Source organism: Salminus brasiliensis, chromosome 13 (genome assembly GCF_030463535.1).
Source record: "Salminus brasiliensis chromosome 13, fSalBra1.hap2, whole genome shotgun sequence".
Classification (NCBI taxonomy): Eukaryota; Metazoa; Chordata; class Actinopteri; order Characiformes; family Bryconidae; genus Salminus; species Salminus brasiliensis.
In genome coordinates, this window is record NC_132890.1 from 2,908,606 (window position 1) to 2,928,294 (window position 19,689).

The window sequence follows — 19,689 nt, forward strand, 5'->3', positions numbered from 1 at the left end:
TTTCACAAGTAAAATGAATCATTAAAATTTTTTTTGGGGGGGCGGTGGAAATTAATGTTTGGAGACTATAGTTTCTATATAGTCATTAATGTAAAATTAGCTCAACATAGAATGCCTACAGAGAGAATGTATGAGGGATTAATTAATTCATTAACTCGTTTATATATTTAGTTGTTTATGTTTACATTTACTTTAAACAACAAAATAAAATTGATGTATTGAAAATAAAATAGTCAATAAAAATGCATACAACTATATGGACATAAGTATTGGGACACATGCTCATTCATTACTTCTGAAATCAAAGGTATTAAAAAAGAGTGTTTCCTGCTTCTGTTGGAGTAACTGTCTCTACTGTCCAGAGAAGAAGACTTTCTACCAGATTATGGAGGAGAAGCATTGCTGTGAGGATTTGACTGAATTCAGCGATAAATGTTTACTAGTGAGGTCAGGATGTTGGATGATCACCACCCCACCTCATCCCAGAAGTATCTGATGGAGCACCACCACCACCACCATCATTCCAGAGAACACAGTTCTTCCACTGCTCCACAGCTCCTCAATGCTGGGGGGCTTTATACCCCTCTAGCCCACGCCTGGTATTAGGCAGCATGGTGCCAATAGAGTCATGTTTATTCCACCATGGCTATTCTATTGGCAGTGCTTCTTTACAGGGACTAAACAAGCTGTCTGTGCATTTTCACATCTGTGTCAGCAATGCATTCTTAAGAAAGGGTGTCCACAAACATTTGGACATACAGTGTATCTTCAATCTGTGAACCTGAAATGCATCACAATCTCAGTTTAGCTTCAGAAACATTTATTTTTACTTTATTGAAATACGGTTTAGGACCTAATTTCAGAAAGATGCTTTTACGTTTTATTAATTATTAAAATTATTAAAAATAATAATAATAATAATAAAAAACTGCAAAAATTGAATTTCTCGACTCTGTCTGAGCAGTGTAGCGGTTTGGCACATGCGCAGTAGCGTCCGCGGCTGTCTTCCATAATAAAAGTCCCCTGGGCGACGTGTCTGCTGGAGTGTTTTACACAGCTCTGCTGCTGCTGGGCTTTCCGCTCAGCTCCTCCGCCTAACTTGAGGATTCAGGCCGGGTCAGGACCTGTGACATGTACAGAAAAATGGGAGAAACAAGATTAGCTAGACACATGTTTCTGTGGTGTCTGTCTGCCATCTACATGTTTGCCTTTGCTTCTGTTTACGTGCAGATTCCAGGTGAGGTTCTGACTCCACTCCACAACTTGTGGTAGTTCAGAAGATCACTTCTTAATGTTATTCTAGTGATTTATCTGCATGTTAAATGTGTTAAGAAGCTCAAATACGTGGAGTGGAGATGTTTAGGTCATTTTTAAGCCTTCAGGACTAACGGTGGACAAATCCAGGTCCAGACCGTAAAAATCCGTCCCAGGATTTTGCTTCGACTGCCTGGATGGCGCTGCTGCAGCAGCGCCATCCAGGCAGTCGAAGCAAAATCCTGGGACGGATTTTCACGGTCTGGACCTGGATTTGTCGCTTGGATTCAGGACTGAACACAGCGCTAGGAAAACGTTAAAAGGATGTTCAGCAACGTTTTAAAAAGGTCCAGGAAAGTTAGTATTAAACGTTACAAAAATTACGATTGTAAAATTGATATTGAATTGATGCATAATAAATATTTTCCACTTTACGATGATGATGATAAAAAGAATAAATTATGAATTTGCCAACCAAACGTAAATAACCCATATTTAATTAATTAAAAAAATGAATAAAATAATTTAAAAAAAAAATTAACCCATTAATTGTGAGAATATATATATATATATATTTTAACTAAAGAAAACTAGACCAATTAAAAGTTCCCCAAAAAAGAACTTTTAGTAATGCTTTACTAATCAAAAATTGTTAGCTGGGGCTAAATCCCATAATATCCCATAAAATGATATTTAATGTCATTTAATGAGGTAGAAGAAGGACCAGCATGTGTCCAGCATGCATGTGTAGCTGTTTGACCTGTCCTCCTTCTTGTCTCTCAAGGCCTTTATGGCAACGAGGGTCTGCTGCCAGCACGGTGGATGCTCAGGGTCTCTGGAAAGAGTCTGTGGGAGCAGTTGAGAGACTCCCCCACCTTGCTGTGGTTTGGTCCCAGGCTTGGTCTCGACACCCAGCAGTGCCTGGAGCTGCTCAGTCTGACCGGAGCCCTGCTGAGCCTGGCAGCTACAGCTGTACCCCCCCTCCGAGACTGCAGAGTTTACCTGGTGCTGTGGGTGCTCTACCTGTCAATCTACCAGGTACTGTCAGTCACTGTAACTTACCTTTCAGAAATGAGTATTTCTAATTAATGCACAGTTGGAACGCACCGGCAATCTGTAATGTACTATATGGACAAAAGTATTGGGACACTTGCTTATTTTTATTGTTTGTTCTGAAAGCAAGGGTGTATCCTGCTTTTGTTTTCTGGTGGAGAGTAACTACTAGTTGTTGGAGTATTGCTGTAAGGATTTGATTGCATTCAGCAACTAGTGTTGGATAATCACCACCTCACCTCATCCCCAACTCTTCCCAAAAGCATAGGATGGAGCACTACCATCATTCCAGAGAACATGCAGTTCCACGGCTCCAAAGTCTGGCATTAGGCATGGTGCCGATAGGTTCATACGTCTGTCAGTAATGGGTGCAGCTCAAATTCGCTGAGTGCGTTCATTAGTAGGAGTGTCCACAAACATTTGGACATATAATGTAGTTATAATTTGACTCCGATTAAGGTGAAGATTAAACTAAAACGGCTTCAGTGGTCAATCACCTTTCGCACTGCAGATTAGTCCGAGTCTAGGCTTGAGCATTTATTTTAATATTTAATATTTTGAGTATTCTTTGGTGTCAAGCATCATAATGTTACACCTGAAAACAATCCTGGTATCAAGACAACCCACTAGATGTTGTGTAGCGTGGCTCCGTGAATAGCTTTTCACATGGTGGTCTTTCTACAGGTGGGCCAGGTCTTTCTGTACTTCCAGTGGTGAGTAGAGGTTCAGCTTATCTCTTCTGCATGGGGTTGGTGTGTGTTGTGTGTTGGTTTCTGTAACATTGTGAGGCTGCTATGCAACTGAGGAAACAAAGTAGCCGGGTCATTCGCATCTGTGTCGAAACCATTACTGCACCCGACACCATGATGTGAAATGCTTTCGGTCCAGTACACTGTAAACAATCTCTTTCTCTCGCTCTCTCAGGGATAATCTGTTGTTGGAGGTGGGCTTTCTGGCCATCCTCGTTGCCCCCATGAACATGCCCTGGGGGCGGAAGTTAAGTGTCCATGACGACATGACCTTCTGGTTGGTGCGCTGGCTGCTCTTTCGGCTCATGTTTGCCTCGGGCGTGGTGAAGCTGACCAGCCGTTGCCCCACTTGGTGGGGCCTCACAGGTGAGGGAGAAAGTGGGCCCAAACAATTCAAACTTATAGTAATAGTAATTTATTATTATTATTATTGTTATTATTATTGTTATTATAGCAGAACAGCAGCAACAGTCTCCAGGCACCAGAAGAAAAAACATAAAGTAGGGCATAAACAGAGGGGTTGGGCTAACAAAGGCAAAGTCACACAGCAGGAGAAACTGGTCCAGAAGGCAGGCAGGCAGGCAGGCAGGCAGGCAGAAGCACCCAGCCACAAGCAGACTCTCCTGGACCAGGATCATGTTGGAGCTTCTGCATTCATGAGTGTTACAGGCCGAAGGAACCGCTGCACACAGCAAAGTGGAGAAGCTGCAGGAGCCAATTTTAGTGACCAGACTACTGACCTCCTATATCGAGCATCACCCCGCCCATCACAGGTGTGCTTTCTGTGTTCACAGCTTTGACCTATCACTATGAGACTCAGTGCATCCCCACATCTCTGGCCTGGTTTGCTCACCAGTTGCCAGTTTGGTTCCAGAAGCTCAGTGTGGTGGGCACATACGTCATCGAGATCCCCGCCCCTTTCCTCTTCCTCAGCCCCATCCGTAGACACAGACTTGTTGCCTTTTACATGCAGGTGAGCGGCGATTTTCCCTGCTAACCTCCTGTCTTACTACTGGTCCTGTGTTGTTTTCATGTGCTTGTCCCGGTGGTTTATGTGTCTCTGTGTGATTGGACAGGTCTTACTGCAGGTGCTGATTATCCTGTCAGGAAATTACAACTTCTTTAATCTGCTGACCATCACTTTGTGCCTTTCTTTACTGGACGACCAGCACATAAACTTCTGGCTCTGCAGACGCGCTCCACGGGAAGAACGAAGTATGATCTGGTTCTTCTTTCTTTCTTTCTTTCTTTATTTATTTATTTATTTTTTAAGTTTGATAAAATCTTTTCCCCAAGCCTTTTCTCTAAGCTCTATCGATTCTAAATAAAAATATTCATTTTCTAGGTTTATAATATTTATGTAAACCTAATAGAATCTAAAATCTATAATGTAATAAAATAAATATAAATGTAATAAATCCTTTGTAAAATTTCTTGCTATTTGCAGCATCTCTGCAGACAGTTCTGTCATGGTTTTGCCTGCTGGTGGAACTGGCTGTGTATGGACTACTTGCCTACTGGACTGTCCTCTACTTTGACCTGAAAGTGGAGTGGGACAAAAAAAGTGTGTCTTCTAAAACAGGTAGGACATAATATTTTTGTTCATTATTTTTTAAATAGATTTTTGCATATAGTGGAAGTTATATATTATAAATATATATTGTATATTATAGTTATATAATACATAGCTGAACATTCACTGTATACCATTTTTAAAACTTTATTTATTTAGTTATTTATTTATGTATTTATAGTTATAGTTATGTTACTATATCACTATCTGACCTTTTTTTGTAATTATTCTCATTACGTATTACTTAATCCATATTTTGAGTTTCTGCTCGACTACATTGTAAATAAGGGTCACCCTCAATGTACTCGGAGTATGAAGGTCAGTTGATAGATCTTTCTATTTTTGCGTCCCTTCTAGCATTTACACACTATGAGTTTAATGGGTTTCTGAAGCTGGTCACCATTCCCAGTATTTGGATTGGGGTTCTCTGTCTCACCTGGGAGATCATCACTGCCATGTTCAAGTAAGTGATTACTTACAGTGTCCTGCAGGCTTGCAGCAATGCACTGCCATGTGTATCTCCATTTTCTCATGTAGCTCTGTTCTGTGTCACAAACAGGCCGATGTCCTGCAGATGGCACTGTAATGCAACAGTAGGAAAAGGTGTAGAAGGTGTAGGTGTGTTCCTAAACATCCTTCTGGAGATCTACCTGCCCTTATCAAAGTTGAACCATCTGGTCCATCTTGTTATTATCTTCCTATATAATTCCTTGATTAGCCAAATGAGGTTCGTTAGGTTTGGGTTGGAGGTGATCTCGCCATGAAGATGGATCTTCTGCTTGTGCGCCATTGTCTGCCATGCTGGAGCATTAGGGTCTGTGCTGAGGGTCTTGTGCTTGTGTATTAATGAAGTGTGTGTATTCTTCATGGGTTTCAGGAGTGCATGTGTGAAGGGTATACTGTGGCGTCTGTGGAGCACAGTGCATTGGGCAGTCTTTGCTGCAGCTGCAGCCTCCATGTTTGCCATTAGTTTGGTGAGTAGCCATGGTGACCTTCTACATCATTGTATTTTGGGTTATTTCTCTGTTGAAATGTGTGTCTGTGTGTAATTGTGTAGTTGTTGTGTAATGTTGAGTGTGTGTTCCCTACAGGTTCCCTACACCTTCATAGAGTATGAGGCTAACAGTAATATCTGGCCTGGAGTGCGCAAAGCATTTGAGGTGACCGATCGTTACCAGCTGGTCAACTCGTATGGTCTGTTCCGGAGGATGACCGGAGTGGGGGGCCGCCCTGAGGTTGTCATCGAGGGCAGTATGGATGGCAGCACTTGGACGGTCAGTACATATATGTGTGTGTGTGTGTGTGTGTGTGTGTGTGTGTGTGTGTGTGTGTTTTTGATCCATAAAAAATGGTACATTTCACACAGGTATGATCCATAAATGGTACAAATAGAGATGACTGGTGTTATAAAGAACAATGGCTGACAGTATTTAAATGTTTCTTCTCCTCTATTGTCACACTATGAGGATAATAACATAATACAGTAATTACATTAATGGTCCCACTATATAATAATGTGTGTGTGTGTGTGTGTGTGTGTGTGTGTGTCTTTTGGTTTTACAGGAGATTGAGTTCATGTATAAACCCGGGAATGTGAGTAGAGCACCACCAGTGGTGACCCCACACCAGCCTAGGTTGGACTGGCAGATGTGGTTTGCAGCACTGGGACCCCAGACCCAGAGCCCCTGGTTCAGCAGCCTCGTACACAGACTCCTGCAGGGCAAGAAAGACGGTGAGGAGGCGTCTGAGACCATGAGAACTGACCGGGTGGGGGCTGTGAATGCTGTTTATTTTAGTGCATCGTATGTATAATTTGACCTATTTTTTTTGTGTGTGTGTGTGTGTGTGTGTGTGTGTGTGTGTGTGCTGAACAGTGATCAAACTCATTCAGACAGATGAGTCTCAGTACCCGTTCAGTCAGCAGCCTCCAGTATACATCCGTGCTCACCGCTACAAATACTGGTTCACAGAACCCAAGGAGGACGGGTGAGTGACCGTCCCACAGCAGCCTAGTGGCTTCATTAGCGATCAGGCAGGTTTGGACAGTAAACAGGTCAGACAGACATTGGAGTCCTTTTCTTCTAACCATTAGCTGAACCGACCTGACCCGTCTCAGTGTTAGAGTCATATCAGCTGTGTGTGTTCATGCAGGTCGTTTCCACAGAGGTGGTGGAGGAGGATCTATGTGGAGGAGTTTTACCCCGTTGTCCACCTGGGTAATGCTTTTCTGGAGCACATGCTTGCTCAGCATGGTCTGAAGGTAAGCAGTTTGAACAGTAGTAAGGGAGAGAAATGGGCGTGTTTGTTCTTTTGTGTGTGTGTGTGTGTGTGTGTGTGTGTGTCTGTGTGTGGGTCAGTCATTGTGTGTAAATACTGCTTGTCCAAATGTTTGTGGACATGCCTTCTAATGAATACATTAGGTATTGACACTAGAGGGACTATACATATTTGGACTATATATATATATATATATATATATATATATATATATATATATATATATATATATATATATATATATATATATATATATATATGATTTATTTAGGTCTACTATCTATGTGTAAATAGCAATGTATAACCTTTATATATCCCAGAGTGTAGATAATATACATTATATATTCTAGCTCATACATTTGGATAAGTATGATAGTGTGTTTATATTTTGTATATATTGGTTGTTTACTACTGAAAGGGACCATCACTCACCTTAACACCTGTTAGACCTTTATATAGTAATAAGAATGATTATAACGATAATAATAATATAGAGTATTACAATTCTTTTATATATATTTATATATATACATTTTGGGCCTGTTCGCCTGATTACACAGTGTCTGGGGCATCTGCTGATTCGGATGGATTGCAGAAATAAAAATGATCAAATTTGATGGTTACCCAGACATGTTTGCTAGAGCTTATTTCTGCCATATATATGTATATATGCGTAAATGTATGTGTGTATATGCATTACTTCTATTGGTCTGTTTTACCATTCCTGTGGTGCTGTGTGATGTGTGTTTCTCAGGACAAGCCTCCTGTGCGGCGAGGTTCGGAGGCCTGGCTGCCGCGCGTGTTGAAGTATGTTGGTGAGCATGTGCGGGACGTGCCTCCTCCACTCCTGCTCTGGACACTGTTCAGCTCAGCTGCTGCGATCTGTCTGATCAACACCCTCCGTTCATGCACTCGCGCTCCACAGCACTCACACAGTCGCGCTGCCAAACCCCCTTCCGAAAAGACTGCAAAGAAAGAGGAGCAGGAGAAGGTGGAGAAGAAGAGCGTGAAAGAGGAAGAAGAGAAAGAGGACAGAGGGGAGGAAGAGAAACAAGAAGCAGATGGAGAACAGGGGGAGGACATGAGCGAGGAAGAGGAGGATGAAGAAGTCGTGAATGAGGAGAATAAGGAAAATGATGTTGGAGAGGGGAACTCGGCGAGGCCAGATCGTCTTAGGAAAAGAAAGTGAACTTGTGCTTCTGCTTCCCGGAATCTACTCTAATCTACTGCTGGAGGAGAAGCAGAGAGCCACGGTCGGGACTGCTGTAACTGTCGCCTCCCTAATTAACACCAGCACTTAATAAAGCTTGTCTGTCTATTTCAAACACTCTCAAGAAGATACCCGAGCTGTTCTTTGAGTTTCTCAGTGAGGATAAGAAGACCATTCAAGTAGAACATCCTTTATATCTTCTCTGATCCTATTGGATGCTTCATTTTTTTGCCTTGTGTGGCTAACTGCAAGATTCTGCTCCTTTTAAGCTCTATCCCCTAGACCAAGGGTGGGCAACACTGGTCCTGGAGGTCCAGATTCCTGCACAGTTTTGTGCTTTTTCTGCACAAGCACACCTGATTCAACTCTCCTGTCAATCGCCAGGTTTAGTAGGTCTCTTGGAGCAGGGAACTGTTAGCTAACTGTTGGATTCCAGCCCCCCGTGTCCAACCCTTGCTCTATAGACTTTGAGGAATATCTCATTTCTATTCATGCACTTATATTAGCCATTGTGTAAGGCTTCTCTGTTTTTGGACCCACTTCATCAAATTTGAATGTAGTACATGTGCACACACTCCTGTGATTCCTGAGTAACCTACACTCTTAAAGATAACGGTGTTCTTTGTGAGATGCCATAGAAGAACCATGTTTGGTTCCAGAAAGAAGCATGTAATGTTCTGTAAGAATACAAAAATAGTTCTTTATGGAACTCTAAGTGGTTCTTCAATGGCTCAGGTCCTCAAATCTGGACCTTGAATCCAGTTCCAGTCCAGGGACGGTTAGTGTAATTGATCATCCACGTAGAGCCACACCTGCCAAGAATTACATTGTCCAGGACTGGAAACTAGACTCAGGATTCAGATTTGAGGACTTCTGTCCAATGGCATCACTTGAAGAACACAGTGTATAGTGTTCTTCTGTTGCTAGCTGTGGCATTGCTGCAGAACCCATGAATGATTTGGGTTGGTGTTTGGTTAATGTGCTCTATCTTTCCAGGGCCTGCCAGCCTGTGGAGCCATGTGTCTCCTGCCTTACGATTACCAACATTCAGTATTATCAACCTTCTCCAGGGTTCTGAACAATCCTGAGAACTGTCAGTTGAGTGGCCATCACACCTGAAATGGGCAGTGTGATGGAATCTGGTCCTGACTCTCTAACACTAATGTTCTTCTGACTGGTCAGAAAGTTTTGAAATGGAGATGGGAGCTTGGGAATCTTCCAGAACCATGCTGAGGGGTGTGTGTGTGAGAGATTCACGCTGCCTTTTGCCTTTTCTTCATGCCTGTCCTTGTATCTGCTGGTCCTAACAGTGATGCAGTTGTGAGTTTGTCTATATTTGTACTGTATCTCTGTTTTATGGGCTTCCCCAGCCCTTGTTTTCTGCTTCGTTTTTTCTGAAGTGTGCACTCCTCTCCTACTTGCCTTTGGTGTCTTGTGTTTTTCCCCAAAGAAAATCCTGAAGCATATTTTCTATCATTTCTAATAAAACATACAATCAAAAAAAGCAGTTGTTTATACAGTCCAGATGTGAGGCACTGAGAGTTTGATCTATAACAACACACAACAAATGCAGAATACCCATTATCTGTGTTTTTAAAGTAGTCTTTGCTATCGATTTGCAGGAAGAGACAAGAGAGGGGAATTGGACAATTAAGGCCTGACTGGCCTTCAGGAGGACCGAAAATAACAAATCAGAGAATAATAGGAGAAGAGGGAACAGCAGGACGGTGTGTAAAGCCAGACAGTCACATCTGCAGTACTTTAATTAGGTTCATCTGGTCAATGTATCTTCTGTGTCGTTCAAAGGATGATGGTGGTGGTGGTGGTGTTGGTGTTGGTGGTTATGGTTATGATGATGGATGGGAAACCAAGCAGCAGGTGTCGCCGAGAGAGAGTGACGTAGGTTTTGAGGAGGTGAGCATTAGACTCAAAGTGTAGTTGATTCACTAGACCACTTTACACATCAGTATACAGTGAAGAGGTGATTCAGCAGGCGTGTATAACTCTTATTACATATCAGTGTACATATAGGTTGATTAAATGGCCTTATAATTTTCTATTACACATCAGTATCCAGTGAATATGTGATTAAACATGCTTATAAGACTATATTGTACAGCAGTATGCAGTACTGAGGTGGTTACATAGCCGTATAAGACTACTGCATACCGTAAATGGCCTTATATGACTCTTTTACACGTCAGTATGTAGTAAAGGGGTGACATAATGGCCTTAAAAGACTTGTTTAATGCTTTAGAATACATTCAAGGTGTGATTAAATGGCCTTAAAAGACTCCTTTACCTCTCAGTGTACAGGGAATAGGTGAACAACTGGCATGTATGGCACTGTTAATGGTTAAACATAAAGGAAGCATCAGACTCACTCAACCAAACCACACCTAATGATGTTTTAAACGGTCTGGAAGAGGATCACAGCACCCAGTACCAGATTCATGACTCATGATTTACAAACTCTTATATGTACTATAAAGTGTGTACAAGCTTTCCCATGGTTCAGAGACTTCTTCTTTAAGCAACCTTGAGCGTTCAGTGAGAGCTCAAATTAACGTCGGTAGGCTAATTCGCTTCATGTGGTACTACAGGTAGTACCGGTCAGGAAGAGCGTGGTGTGCGTTCACCAGGACAGCACTCCTGGGCAGTACTTGTCAATAAGGGACTGGTAATACGGCTTCAGCTGTTCCACATCAGGCAGGTCTGTGCTTTTAGTGTATAAATCGAACTTGCTGTGGAGAGAAACACACACATCAGTAAAAAGCTCATCACTATTTTACAGTTCAACATTGAAATATCAGTAGTTTGCCACAAAACTGGACGTAAGGTCACTGTTACCACACTAGACTTGCTGATGTGGTTTAGGACACATCATAACTTTTTTTTAATATAGTTTACAGGACGTTACAGTGTCCCATGAGCTACACTGCCAGGTGTGCTCCACCCTAATGATGTTCTGGATGTGGTTTGAACAGGTTAAGAAGAATGTGTGTGTGTGTGTGTGAATGTATTTACAGAAAGGATTTTGGTGGCTAATGACGTCTATTGTTTGGTTGCCTCGTCCAGCTGTCCAGGGCCTGTATGGGGAGCCCAACTGGGTTTCATGTTGGCACCGCATATGGATGCCCACCAAAGGTAAAGGTGCACATATTTGTCACTGTGCTATGTCCTCTGCTTTTGACCTCTCTGTGGTAGTAAACACACACACACAATAGTGAACTAGGGGCAGTGAGGACACACACACACCTAGAGCGGTGGGCAGCCAACTCCAGTGCCTAGGGGGCAGAGAAGGTGAAGGGCCTTGCTGTGGAAGTGGCAGCTTGCTGAGCCTGGGCATCGAACCCACAACCCTGTCATCAATAGCCCAGAGCTCCAGAGCCCTAACAGCACTACCACCAGCGTTAGTGATAGGAGGAGAGAGGAGGAGGGGGGGGCGCTGGATATAACCAATGTGAGGTTAGGGCGGCTGTAACAATTGGGCCCATTTGGAAAACCCAACTGTGTCCCACTAACAAAGTACATCGTTGTTGTCCAATGAAAGCCACTGCCAAGTTTTAGATTTCTCCAAGAAATGAGAAATGAGAAAACTCATTTCCATTCACAGTTGCATGTTTTTTATTGGACAGCAATAATAAACAAACCCACTCAGAGCCCGTGCCCACCTGGAGCCCACCTAGCCCATGTTGGCTGGGGTATCCACAGTGCTGAAGTGAAAAAGCAAAATTTGGACACTAGACTTGTCTTGGCTGATTTTATCACATCTGGGGTGATCCCATTAAGAAAGCACAGATTAGCCAAACCAGGTACTAGTGTTCTAGATAATACCTAAAATGAATACTGGGCTTCTTTTGAAGTCGCTCTGGAAATGGTCAAAAGAAGACAAACATACAGAAACTCACTACTGCTGGTATTAAGGGCTCTAAAAAAGGTCTTATTCAGCATTTTCTCAGGTGAGGTTCTGCGTCTGTGTGAGAGAAAGGTAATAGGTGATAGGTAGTGCATACTTGAACTCTTTGACCCAGGGCAGCATTTTCAGATCTTTGTCATTGCACAGGTGCATGTAGTTTCCATGAGTATGCCAAGGGTAGAACGAGTGGAACCGGATCATGTACAGACCCTGAGAGGAATGCGTAAGAGAGAGAGAGGGAGAGAGTAAAGTACACTGTCCAGGAAAGTAGACGTCTAGTAAAATAATCACATTTCTGTCACAGAGTAAACACTGACCTCCTCAGGGATCGGACACTTGTTAAATTTCATCACCTGGTACAGATACTCTGCAACAGAGGAACGGTTCATCTTGCTTGTGTGTGTGAATGGCAGTTCATAGATTTCACATAAATTACATATAATCTATGTAATTCCTTTATATACAACACACTAGATAGACAAAAGTATTGGGACACCTGCTCATTCACTGTGTCTTCTGAAATCAAGGGTATTAAAAGAGCTGATCCTGCTTTTGTTTGGATTTGATTACTTTTAGCAACAAGTAAGCATTAAGGAGGTCAGGATGTTGAATGATGATCATCACCCCACCTCATCATCCCCACCTCAACTTCCCAACTCATCCCAAATACATTGGATGGAACTCCACCATCATGCATCATTCCAGATAATACAGCTGTTCCACTGCTCAATGCTGGGGGGCTTTATACCCCTCTATAGCCCACACCTGGCATTCGGCAGCATGGTTCATTAGAAGGGGTGTCCACAAACATTTGGACATGTAGTGTATCAAACATGTATATGTCCATATATATTATATTTCCATTAGGGTGTACATTAAGGGTGGTGGTGTTTGCTTCAGTGTTTATTATTCACAGGGTCTCTATGGTCCACTTGGACTCACCGTCGTGTCCCCAGGACATCAGAACGTTCTCAAGTCCACAGTGAGCTTCATACATCCCACACTCTGTGCTGTAGAAGAAAAGAAGAGAGTGTGGTGAGAAGCTTGTGGTGTATGATGCTGGATTAGAGAGCACTGGAGAACATTAGAGAAGACTGGAGAACTGATCAACTAATTTTGAAGGAGCTTTTTGGTTCAGATGTTTATGAGCATGCTGCCAGACAAACTTCAGGCTGTTAAATTGGGAAAGTCAGTGATATGTGGACGTGTGCATGAAGGAATTGCTGACGAACTTGAGGCTGCTGTTCTTCTCATCTGGATTCTCCACAAATGTAGAGTCTCTGAAAACGATTGAGCTCTGGAACCTGCAGCCTACAGGGAATGTGTCTCCAACCACTGCCCACTTAAACATAAAGACATCATGACGTCATCATCAGAGGAGTGCTGCCTCGGCTTAATGGATGCTGCAGTGTAAAGCATGACTCAGGTGAGTTCATCTTAATAAGTTAATGAGGTTTACCTGCGGCTCTCCCCACAGGGCCATGATTTTCCCAATGTCATGGATCAAACCAACCAGCTGGAACCAGTCTGGGGAAAGAGTACATTAGGAAGGTGCTTGTAAATGTGTCCTCTGCATTTTACCCATTTGTGGAAGTGAACACACACACACTAGTGAACTAGGGGCAGTGAGCACTCGCACACCCAGAGCGGTGGGCAGCCAACTCCAGCGCCCAGGGAGTAGAGAGGGTGAAGAGGCCTTGCTCAAGGGCCCAACAGTGGCGGCTTGCCGAGCCCGGGTATCGAACCCACAACCCTGTGGGTCAATAGCCCGGGTCTCCAACTGCTGAGCCACCACTGCTTTTGCACGTACAGTGCCGATAAAAAGGGTTCACCCCCTCAAATAATGTTTTCTGCCATCAGGACACCTGTGACTGAACTGAAGGAGATAAATTGATGCTGCCACCACCATGCTTAGCATCTAGCACCTAGCGTCTAGTCTGATGGCCAACAAGCTCCATTTGTTCTCATCAGACTAAAGAACCTTCTTCCAGTTGGGCTTGGAGCCCGCCACGTGACTTTGGGTGAAGTGTAGTCGAGATTTAATGCAGAGTCTCTCCCATCTCTGCTGCTGAAGCTTTTACCTCCTTCAGAGTAGTCATAGGAGTCTTGATGGCCTTCTTGCGCGGTCACTCACTGTGTGAGGACGGTCTGCTCTAGTCGTATTCCTTCATTTCTTAATGGTGGATTTAACTGAACTCCAGGGGGCGTTCAGTGAGTTGGACATTTTCTGTATTCATTCCCTGACCTGGATGACCTGTTTAGTAAGCTTTTCTCTGAGCTGTGTGAGGGGTTCTTTAGTCTGCATGGTGAATCTGTTTCACTCCGCCTTAAAGAGGTTTTATTTTGTTTGTTTTTTTAATCCAAATTATATTGATTATGATTCCATTTATAAAAGCAATAGAATGGGAAAACATCCAAGAATTTAAATACTTACAGACGCTGAAACACTAATATAAGGTTATTTTATGTTAAAGCATTAATTGCAGGGCTGTCACTAACAGCTGCTTTACTGTTGATTCATCTAAACAAATCCAAAACTACAGTGCTCTCTTCTTAAAGTGTAAAACAGTAGGTTCAAACTGTCCTATCAAAGTTAACCAGGGTAAATCAGAGTATACATATATTATATTTGATATAGATGTATTTATGGTGTAATTATGCTCAAGCCTAGATTCGAGCCTAAAATCACTTATTCAGTGGTAATTCTAAAGTTGAGTGTATTTAGCAGCCAGATAAAAAAAACACGTCAATAATAATGATAATAATAATAACAACAAAACTACCACTACTACAAATAACAATAACAGCAATACTACTAATAATAATAACAAAACTACTGTTATTATTATTAATAATATTATCAATACTACTACTACTACTACTACTACTACTACTAATAATAATAATAATAATAACAAAGCTATGACTACTACAAATAATAATAACAGCAATACTACTAATAATAATAATAACAAAACTGCTGTTATTATTATTAATAATAATAGCAAGACAACCACTAATAATAATAAAACAATATCATTATCATTATTAATAATAATAATAATAATAACAATAATAATAACCACAACTACAGTAATAATAGCAATACTACTACTACTAATATCAATAATAATAATAATAATAATAATAATAAATTCTATACTACCACTACTACTACTACTAATATCAATAATAATAATAACAATAATAATAGCAATACTACTACTACTTATATCAATAATAATAACTGTAATAATAAATTCTATACTACCACTACTAATAATACTTATATCAATAATAATAACAATAATAATAGCAATACTACTACTACTAATAATAATATTAGTACTGTTTTCAGCGCTGGCGTCATCGATTACGTAGACTTGTTCTGGCAGCCTCAGTAAATTCACAGTATTATTGATTTGGACTGTTAGTAAATAACACTGTGACGTCTCATGCAGGGTAGGTCGGGGTGGATGGCATGCTGATCCCTCACCCTTGTCTGGGTGTTCCCTGCGGATGCCCTCAGCCGTTTGGAAGGCGTGGAAAGAGTTTGGGAAGTCAACGTCCGGGTCGGATTCATCGATCAGCTGGTCCAGACAATCAATGCTCTCCATCACAGTCATGCTAGAGTGAGTACAGCCCCCCCATTCCGCATGCTGGAGGTCAGAGGTGAAGGACAGCAAATAATGGTTATATAATGGCGTGATTAATTTATTTATATAAAAAGTCACATCCTGTTCCAGAAGATCATTAACTGGTTTCTGTGATTGACAACGGACGACTGTGAAGTTTATTATGTGAATTATTATTATTATATTTTCATAATTACCATTCACCTTAGGTGGCCATTAAGTAGCTGCATGGAAGACATTAATCCAGGCTTTGTCTTCCATGCATCTGCACTATATGGACAAAAGTATTGGGACACCTGCTTCTGTAGGAGTAACTGTCTCTACTGACCAGAGAAGAAGCCTTTCTACTAGATTCTGGAGGAACACTGCTGTGAGGATTTAAATGCACTCAACGACATGAGCAGCGTTAGTAAGTGAGGTCAGGATGTTGGATGATCAGCACCCCACTTTATTCAATTTTAGATGGGTCACCTGGGCCACCTACCTAGACTATATGTCCAAATCTTTGTGGACACCCTTCTAATGAAGATATTCAGCTACTTTAAATAATGTCTAGTCCCTGTAGAGAGGTACTGCCAATAGAATAGGACTCTCTGGAGCTGATAAATAAACATGAACCTATTGGCACCATGCTGCCTAATGCCAGGTGTAGAAAGTTGTCTTCTCTGGACAGTAGAGACAGTTATTTCAGACGAAATGAACAGGTTAATAACAGGATAAGTAGGAGAAAGGTGCTGCTATAAAATGGTGCGTCGTTTGTGAACAATAGCAGATATAAACTTAAATTTACTTTTTTATTCTTTAATTAAGTTCTGGAGGGTAATCAGTCCACCTTTACAGATCAGCAGCCTAATCAGAAGGATGCTGTCCGCTAGTCCACTATTAAACAGTGCATAATGCTGGTTACAGTTCAGGTAAATCTCTGCAAATAAGCACATGGCCTGCATGTGTGCACATGCCAACATCTGGGGAATGATTTCAGCACTATTGACTGAGTCTGGCTTCAGTTTACTGTGTGACCGACTGATTAGGGAGGAGTGCAGTAAAGATTACCGACCTTCTGTTTGACAAAGTCCAGGGTCTGGTGTGTGTGCATCAGTCTGTATGTGTTAAACACACGGTCAAAAAGTGCTCCGCTCTGTCTCACACACACACAGAAAGGCAGGGTAGAGGGGTGGCTGTGAGAAATGTCCCAGACCGTTTCTTACATCTCTTATTTGAGCTGTTGTAGATCTTTTACCTCAAAGTTCCTGAACTGAGACTCGTCCTTGCCCTCTTTAAGCAGGTACTCGGGACGGTACGCTAGTGAGGGGTCCGGACCCTATTACAGGGGAAAACGATGAAGGCGGCATGGATTTGCATTTCTGGCTCCAACCATCAACTTTTACATAAATATATTTATTATATGTACATTAATATGCATATCATTACATATCAAATTATTAATTATGTGTAGTAAATTCCCCAAAACATCATAAATGCACTTAGAAATGATCTAGAAATTATATATCGATGCTGTCCTACAAAAACACTTTTCATTTTTCACTTTTTGACATAATGTGAATCACCCTACATTTATTTATATATATATATATATATATATACAGAAAAAATAGGAGACCACCCTACATGATCAGTTTCTCTGGTTTTACTGTTTATAGGCAGTGAGTTTTAGGGAAATAAACATTTGTGCTGTATTTCATAAACCATGGACAACATTTCCCCTAAACTTATAGATAAACAAATAAAAATATTTACTATTTGGAGCATTTATTTATTTATTTATTTATTTGCAGAAATAAAACTGCTCAAAAACAAAATGCAAAGAAATGATGATAATAATTATAAAGTAAAGAAGTTATTATTCAGATTTAAACACAGTACTAATATCTGAACTCTGAGAGCATTCAGAAATCACTATGCTGAAATAATAAGCTCGATGGCCAATCACAGCTCTCCTGTCTCGGCCGGCTCTCCACTAGTCTCTCACATTGCTGTTGGGACTTTATGCCGTTCATAGTCTGCAGATTCAGATTCAGATTCAGATAACTCAGCTCTGTTTAATGAAATGCCTGGAATAAAAACGATTGCCGAACACGTAGAGATGCAGATTTAGGAAAAATAATTAAGTGGTATATATATATATATATATATATATATATATATATATATATATATATATATATATATATGTATGTAGAAACTTAAGAGGAACCACACACACACACACACACACACACACATAGTGTGTAGAGAGTTACTCACCAAGTTAATCACTCTCATATTGCAGTTGGGTTCTCTGAGGTTCTTGAATGGGATGACTGGAGATGCTGTGTTTCAGTAACTCGCTTCTCGACCGGCCTATATAAGAACACACACACACACACACACACACACACACGCCACACAGGAAGCCTCCTCTGTTTGAAACCAGAGTAGTCACACTTTAACTTCTACTCTCTGACAGAGAAAATGCTATGTGTGTGTGTGTGTGTGTGCGCATACGTGCACTTGTGAGAGTGTGTGTGTTTGTTCTGTTGGCTTCGGTACGACTGCAGCTCTTCTGCTGTGTTCATCAGAATTTGGGGGTAAGATTTTAACCCCAGTGGAGCCGGTCACTGCGCTGTTAGAGTGACTCAGGGGTTTTGGGACATTTTAACAGAGACATGCTCATTGACTGAGGAATGCTTTACTAGGCTGTGTGTGTGTGTGTGTGTGTGTGTGTGTGTGTGTGTGTGTGTGTGTGTGTGTGTGTGTGTGTGTGTGTGTGCACGCGTGTTTTGTTCTGGTTAAAGCCGCTTTGGGTTTTAAGTGATGAGCAGGTGGGCTGAGCTGTTGTCTTGTCCTTCATCCAGATTAGCCATGTTCCAGCTCCAGGCCCAGTCTTCAGTAATTGAAGTGTTAACCCTTTACACACTACCTTCATCACACACTCATCAATCTTAGTGTAGAAACTGTTGAGAATCATCTAAAAACTGTTCGGTTTAACATATCTTGCGGAGTCCCACAGGGTTCTATCCTGGGGCCAGTGGGGTCAGTGTAAAGGGTATAAAGGGTCAGCTCTGGGTGTAAATTTACAGTAAATCTCCACAGTATTGGAGTTTACTGTTGCATAACTAAAGGACTGCTGCCTTTTAACCCTATAAAAGAGATAATGTAGGGTGGTCTCTTCATTTTTTCCGGATATATATATTCAGAAGAAATTAAGAGACCACCCTACATTGTATATATATATATATATACAAAAAATGAAGGGTTCTATCTTGGGGCCAGTGGGGTCAGTGTAATGGGGATGGGGATGGGTGTGGAGGTAATAAGGGGGGAGGGATTGTCATGCCTGTGTTTGTTTTTCTTCTCTGAGTCGGTGTAACACCCCCTGTCTTTTATTGGCTGCTGGGATGGGGGTGGGGGGTGGGGGGTGAGACAGCCCTGTAATTGTGCCACTATGTTAGAGGTGCTGAGCAAACAGAGAGGGGTCAAAACTCAAACCCACCCTGCCGTACTGAATTCCTGCACCTAGCCCAGCTTCTAAATCAGAGGCGTCAGCCTCGGGTCCTGGAGGGCCACAGCTGTGAGAAAATGAGGACACCCCATAAAAACCTTTGCCATTTTGTACAGTTAAAAACTACCATATAAACTCATGTAGCCTGCCAGCCTCACCTTCCCTTCAGATATTCAGATATCAGACAGCATATATTTATATGTAAATATTTAATGTAAACCAAGGTATAAATACAGACTCCAGGGGGCAGTCTAACTGCATTCACTGCAAACCTGCGATTGCGAAAAGTGTTTGTGTCATGTGTCATGATGCTGTTGTTGAAAAACTACCCTTCTAGTAATAAACTTATTTCTATATTTCTAAAACACATTTTCAGCAGTTTTATCTAAATCCTGCCAGTAAATTATAAACTGTTTTTCACTTATTTTTGTATTTTTATTTTATTTTATTTTATTTTTGAAAATTAAAATTTAGCTGGTTAGTATGGACAAAAGTATTGGGACACTTGCTCATTCAT

The 19,689-nt window shown here is 41.5% G+C and overlaps 2 protein-coding genes across 5 annotated transcripts; one reads left to right on the plus strand and one right to left on the minus strand.

Moving 5' to 3' along the window:
- Window positions 1–1,039: 1,039 nt before the first annotated feature.
- lmf2a (lipase maturation factor 2a) lies at window positions 1,040–13,300 on the plus strand. 4 transcript variants are annotated; one of them, XR_011980792.1, is made up of 18 exons: window positions 1,040–1,237; window positions 2,039–2,292; window positions 2,992–3,020; window positions 3,232–3,422; window positions 3,851–4,029; window positions 4,133–4,271; window positions 4,504–4,638; window positions 4,987–5,092; window positions 5,507–5,603; window positions 5,721–5,903; window positions 6,193–6,361; window positions 6,504–6,615; window positions 6,781–6,889; window positions 7,661–9,436; window positions 9,739–9,843; window positions 9,923–10,030; window positions 11,146–11,263; window positions 12,612–13,299. XR_011980792.1 is itself a non-coding variant. In XM_072695324.1 (14 exons), exons 1-14 carry the CDS (start codon window positions 1,132–1,134, stop codon window positions 8,093–8,095), a joined length of 2,244 nt encoding a protein of 747 aa, XP_072551425.1. In that variant the 5' UTR covers window positions 1,040–1,131; the 3' UTR covers window positions 8,096–9,620. The 4 variants fall into 4 exon arrangements, 1 of the variants encoding a protein (XP_072551425.1); XR_011980790.1 differs by having other exon boundaries at window positions 9,739–10,030; window positions 12,612–13,300; XR_011980791.1 differs by having other exon boundaries at window positions 9,739–10,030; window positions 12,952–13,297.
- Window positions 10,752–17,953, minus strand: miox (myo-inositol oxygenase). Its single transcript, XM_072695326.1, has 10 exons — window positions 17,936–17,953; window positions 16,911–16,991; window positions 16,728–16,808; window positions 15,532–15,694; window positions 13,495–13,562; window positions 13,268–13,377; window positions 12,978–13,045; window positions 12,353–12,402; window positions 12,133–12,245; window positions 10,752–10,860 (listed from the first exon to the last, which is right to left on the minus strand). The coding sequence occupies exons 1-10, from the start codon at window positions 17,951–17,953 to the stop codon at window positions 10,752–10,754; spliced, it is 861 nt and encodes a 286-aa protein (XP_072551427.1).
- Between the last annotated feature and the right edge of the window lie 1,736 nt (window positions 17,954–19,689).

What these genes read in the sequence shown, in the direction of transcription:
- lmf2a (XM_072695324.1), top strand. Translation starts at nt 1,132, where the DNA reads ATGTACAGAAAAATGGGAGAAACAAGATTAGCTAGACACATGTTTCTG. An exon ending in TGTTTACGTGCAGATTCCAG is followed by an intron (nt 1,238 to 2,038) that starts GTGAGGTTCTGA and finishes TTGTCTCTCAAG; the next exon opens with GCCTTTATGGCAACGAGGGT. An exon ending in TTGCTCAGCATGGTCTGAAG is followed by an intron (nt 6,890 to 7,660) that starts GTAAGCAGTTTG and finishes TGTGTTTCTCAG; the next exon opens with GACAAGCCTCCTGTGCGGCG.
- miox (XM_072695326.1), bottom strand. An exon ending in TGGACTTTGTCAAACAGAAG is followed by an intron (nt 15,695 to 16,727) that starts GTCGGTAATCTT and finishes TCTGACCTCCAG; the next exon opens with CATGCGGAATGGGGGGGCTG. An exon ending in CCCTGTGGGGAGAGCCGCAG is followed by an intron (nt 13,378 to 13,494) that starts GTAAACCTCATT and finishes TTTATGTTTAAG; the next exon opens with TGGGCAGTGGTTGGAGACAC.